Source organism: Diaphorina citri, unplaced genomic scaffold, assembly GCF_000475195.1.
Source record: "Diaphorina citri unplaced genomic scaffold, Diaci psyllid genome assembly version 1.1 scaffold25075, whole genome shotgun sequence".
Classification (NCBI taxonomy): domain Eukaryota; kingdom Metazoa; phylum Arthropoda; class Insecta; order Hemiptera; family Psyllidae; genus Diaphorina; species Diaphorina citri.
The window spans coordinates 5,034-10,449 of record NW_007402416.1 but is presented as its reverse complement, the minus strand read 5'-3'; the positions used below and the strand labels follow the sequence as shown (position 1 = coordinate 10,449).

At 37.8% G+C, this 5,416-nt stretch overlaps 1 protein-coding gene across 1 annotated transcript in view; it reads right to left on the bottom strand.

The window, feature by feature from the left end:
• Nucleotides 1–163: 163 nt before the first annotated feature.
• LOC103523508 (sodium/potassium-transporting ATPase subunit beta-2-like) overlaps nucleotides 164–5,416 on the bottom strand; it is a gene marked incomplete at its 5' end in the record, with an annotated part of 10,110 nt that continues 4,857 nt past the window's right edge. Inside the window, 4 exons of the mRNA XM_026833007.1 lie at nucleotides 164–283; nucleotides 1,182–1,357; nucleotides 1,579–1,695; nucleotides 2,059–2,241. Of these exons, the coding sequence (XP_026688808.1) occupies nucleotides 164–283; nucleotides 1,182–1,357; nucleotides 1,579–1,695; nucleotides 2,059–2,241 (596 nt within the window). The remainder of the gene's footprint in view (nucleotides 284–1,181; nucleotides 1,358–1,578; nucleotides 1,696–2,058; nucleotides 2,242–5,416) is intronic.

Below are 5,416 nucleotides of genomic sequence, written 5' to 3'. Positions count from 1 at the left end.
CGTTGAAAATTTTTGACTTTCCTTATCTCGGACAAACTAGTCAAACTACCAGACTTAAAAATTGTCAAATAAACCCTTTGGTGACCGATGCAAACTGTAGGTTACATCGAGGTTTAGACGTTCTCCATAACAAACGGTCACTAAAGGGTTAAAATTTAGACTGTCAACTTACATGTGCAACGCTAATATTGACAGCGTGTGTAATGTAACTTTTCAGTGTGACTGGCATTTCATGGGGTAGCTCATCCAAACTTTGATAGTAGTCAGGTTCCCAGCCGTAAATCTGGAATAGGTAATATAGGTATTCAAACATACATATCATTGTTATGTCATAGTGTTATATTTAAACAATTTAATCTACTTTTATTTTCAAAAATATATTTACAAATAATGATAACAAGTTATGGAATAATAAAATAAAGTTCAACCAAGGGTGTTTAATGCCTATGGCATTCTCTACTATTTCTTAACCAACCTGTAGTCGTGTGAGTAGCCATTTTCCTTATTTTAAAGGAAAATACAAATTTCAATTCAACAAGTTAAAACTAGGTGGCGTGGTAGCGCTTGTACATAAACGATTTGAAGTTTTCAACATCCAAAATGGAGTCTCCTCAATTCGGAAATTTCCAGGGTTGGAAATTGCAATCTGGAGTTATCTGTACTACGAATAACTCCATACAAGTCCCACAAAGAAAGTACGACCTCATTAAAGAGCATGTCATTGCTCACATACATCACATTCACACGAATATGTGTTGCTGTGGCAATTAATCACGAAATATTATCTAATGTCAAACACTTGCACTAAACAATAGTAATGCACTTGCATTATCCCATATCATGTTTACTAAGTACTCACTCAACTTATTTTATATTTTTTCATCCCTACAGAGATGGCGCGGTAAGACCAAGGTGGAAAAGCATCATTTAAGGGATGTTAGGAATGCAAGAGCTTTGTAAAAATGAAAAGGACCGATCAGTCGACAGTAATAGACCGTGGTTTCAAAGAACAATGAACATGCCCCATTAGGTACAATAGAATCATCGTCCATCTAATTGTGCAAGAGGTAAGACAAACGAGTTTTCGTCAAATAACGTTAAAGAGTTCAGTTAACGGTACGCTAATTTACGGGGCGATAATACCCCAGCAGTTACATTTCCATCTTTTAAAAAAAATTTACCTTGTTTAATTTGATGAACACACAGGGTTTACCGGCAGTGAAGCCATAGTTGAAAGCCTCTGTACATGGGCCCATGTTCTTTTCCAACTCGATTTCGCATATTTTTCCCTGGGGAGGTGGATTGTCATAGTCACACTTCACTTGATTTCCAGGCAATTTCTGAGGGTTTTTGTACACTGGAAATTTCGGCGGAACAGTCAGTTATAAATTTCAAACTGCAATGGTATGAGATTTCACAGTAAATCGAATGAATAATAATTTAATAATTCAACCGAAAATTTGCAAAATTGAACAACTGCAGTTCGGGAAAAAACCGGAAAAATTCAGTTTGTGCAATATTATTGAGCAGCATGTACAATACGTTACCTACCTTCCAGATCGGGAAACAATAGATTACCTTCCAGATAATTATCGATCTCTTTAGTCCACATACTAGCACTCTCAGTGTTGTTGATTTTGTATCGTATGAGAGAGGCAGCTTCAGGATCTGAAGACATTGGTCTGAATCCAAGCCCTGAAAGATAACAAATATTGGTGATTACAAAAAAAAGTTGACAGTCTGTCGACCAGTTTTATCCAGCGCCGCAGGCGAGATTTTTGAAAATTTTGGTCATTCCCTCAACTGAAGTAGGTATTTTTTAGGGCCGGGTCCAGAAAGTCAGTAAATCCGTTTAAGTTTAGTCTCGCTTTAACGAGAGTTAAACTTGAATCGAGGTTAAACTTGTTTTATGGCCCCGGCTATTAGTGTCCTCAAGCGGAAATAACTTAATTGGCTTACTTATATGAAGGTAGCACATTGCATAGTCATTATTTTTTAAGGCGTTCATAAGATTCTGTATAAAAATGTTAGCATGCTTGCGAGTTATGTGTTACTCACCAGGATTTACTCCTATGATGGATTCATCTAGCTGTAACTTAGGATATTCATCTGTGAGGGTAGACATTAGGACGTACATACATATTGCGAACAGACAGGCTAGGATGGAATAGAAGATAACGTAGAAGAGAAATATGCCTCCTGAAATATGAGAAAGTATAGAATTTATTTTTTCATTTCGTGCTTTTCAACACAAGAGGTATAATCGAATAAATAACGGAAAGTCACAAAAGATCTAATCAGGTCGCAGTGGCAGTAAAAGCTGCCTTACTGATGATAGCCATTCTTTGGCCCTACCAATATTGACGGAATTGAACAAAGAAGCGTCTCATCCTTATTTTATTACACAGCCAAAATAAATCGATCTCATTCTCTCGGTTATTTGCTGAACAGTATTTAAATTTAAACTGGTACTTGTCGCGGAGATCTACATTCATAGTTAATGTACATCGCTAACACCAACGTCAGATTTATCTTTTATCTTGGGTTTACCATACTCACTACTTATCCATCTTTATGACATGCTAACTACTCTGATTAAGTGATTACATTGGGAAATGTAGATAACCTAGGCAAATATTGAATACTAAGATAGTAGTATTCTTCTAGCGAGAACAATTTATTAACATATTCTATTAGTTTTTGTTTCCTACGAGGTTTTAGGAATTTAGGGTGTTTCTGAGCCGCAGCATCTTTCGGGAATAGCAACAAACCAACTCATGGCAACTTAAAACTATTAGGTTAAACCATTAGGTACCTATAGCCTAGGTGAGACAGTGGAGATAGCATGTTGAATGCACCAGGTCCTTATGGATCATTGAACTTAAGCAACGTTGAGCGTAGTTGATATACATGCTTAACGTTGTCATCTGGACAATCACTCTTTTGCTGTCTTTTCCCAGTCCAACTCAGCCCGGGCCCGGGTGAGGTTAGTGTTAGTAGGCGGGTAACTTGTACCCAAATGGATGGTAAAACCCCGTCATTAAAAACCTCAACAGTTACAGGGACATAAACCCCTTGAAAAATATAAAACAAAATACCTATAGCATAAAATAATTTCAATATAGTACGAACGGAAGGAAAATAATAAAACCATACAATTTGAACAAATAAAAATATGCTAGGTACCTAATGCCAAAAAAATCAAAGCACTCATTCAAAAAACATAAAAATCTATTTTTAAACTTCATCTTATAGTTTTTTATTCAATTCTGCTACAAAATCGAAATATGTTCAAGCCAGAGGTTAAGCATCGTTGGGTGTAGTGTGTGACTTGATGGGTGACGGGCTGGGCATATTAGTTAAAATGAAGCAAAAAAGGCGAGTTGGCATTAAGTTATTTCTACCGTTATTTCTGTTGCAAGCTTTTACGACTATATTATGAAGATTTGATTACCCTCGCTTTAACAGAGAATTTTAACGTCTTTCCTGGCGTTCCGTACCCAGTACGTCTTCCTCCAAATACTACAGTACCGAAGCAAACCGGCGTGTTGATTTCACAGATTTTTCCATTTATGCTTCTACACTTATTTTTAATGTAAGAAAGTTATCCTAACCAAGGGCTTTTATTATAAAAGAGGTACATTGCTTAATCTCTCTCCCCTCCTGGCCCCGTTTGCGGCGATTTTTATTACATATTATCATCGGACATCCCGTAACATCTAGAATGGTGGTTTCCTGTAATAATGGCGACTTCGTATGAGAAGGTCCCCGCAACTATAGATTGTTATTTTTAGTCTTGTAAACCAACGAGAGTACAAAATTAAGACAGAGTCGACTTTGGGTGTACCCCATCTTACCGTCGGGCAGGCCATTACAGACCCAGCTCGAATAGCCATTCATCCTATTTCCTGTCTACCAAGGCGATTAGGTCGGTTCTAGGCTCTGCACAGAGTAGGCTTAAAGACCATTAAACCGTCATCGTTGAAGTGGCGACTCACAAGGGGGTCGTCGAATTGTTGTAGACCGACTCCGACTATGATAATGTTTTACCACAAGGTGTGAGGTCCAAGCGACTCTCGGTCTCTCGCAGTCGCAAGGACGCGAACCCAAGTGATCCGCTGTTCTCGCCAGGTGACCGGTTACCCAAGCGTTGATTCCTCTTATCTCAAGGAGACTAGCTGCTTTCTGCTATAGAAGGGTGTTGTGATTAAAACTTCCTGTAGACGTACAGGTTTTATTTCTCGTTGTTTTCTCCTGTACATGTCTCCATTTCCATTAGAACAACTATATTAGCGATAGGTCATCATGTTCTCTTACTACCTCGGACTTATTAAGTTCGCTCCTTGTTGTGATGCTCGGTTAAGTTCCACGACTTAAACTTCTCTATTTTGGTCTGTATGTAGCCATTTGGTCTGACAAAATTAAGAGCTATGCGGGATTAGCGTTCGATAAGCCATCGGAATTGAAAAGTAAATGGCAGGCACCGCTGTCAAGACCACTTTTGCAATCTTACCACTGGATGGTTGTTTTACGTCAACCCGCACCTGTTTTTAAAGCGGTAAAAGAAAATTAAAATTTATAATATGTAACGATTTTGTTTTCAAAATTTAGGCTTTACCTTAGACAATTTAGTAAAGGCAAAAATTTAGCATAATTTTCAAAAAAAAACGCTGCTTCACATCCATTACATCCCATGAGTTGAGGGTTTCCCTTATTTTTCCTAAAAGAGGAGCTATTTGTTTTAGCTTAAGTCTGGTGTTGATTCGTTGACAATAACATAACGATATTAAAATGTTCATACATATTATGATCACTCTCACACACTCTCTTTTCTCGCCTCCATACCTCCTCTTTTCCCCCTTCTTTTTGCATTTTATCTAAGCTTTAACCTTGTCGCAGCCAATAGCGTCTACTTTATTCTAGCAGTGGAGATTCTTACACGTTTATTCCAGGTGGCGCCCATGCCACCCTTTATACGGCTTTCCTAAACCCGTTGTCGCGGTTCCCGTCTTAAAGTTGCGAGACGTACATGTTGGAGTTTGGTCCCCCTATATACCTTCCTGAGGGTTTTCAACCCAGCTTCAAATAAGCTAATAGTAAGCAAAGAGTCATATAATAATTCATGCATCGACTCTACTTACACCGCTACAGTTTCACATCTAATCATTAAAAATGTTAAAACTTTAGTCAAGTAACCTTCCATTTTATTCGTTATCCATAATGTTCTAATTCATTTGATTCCACCATCCCGGACTGGCTCTTTTTTACCTAAGCAAATTTTCTTTAAAAAAGGCGCCTAGATGCTTTTAAAAATGTACTTATTACTCGCTCTCCACTTATTTCTCACAGGATATATTTATTCTTTATAAATGGTAAGAAAAGTGAACTCACCTCCCGTGCGGATTATTTGGTATTG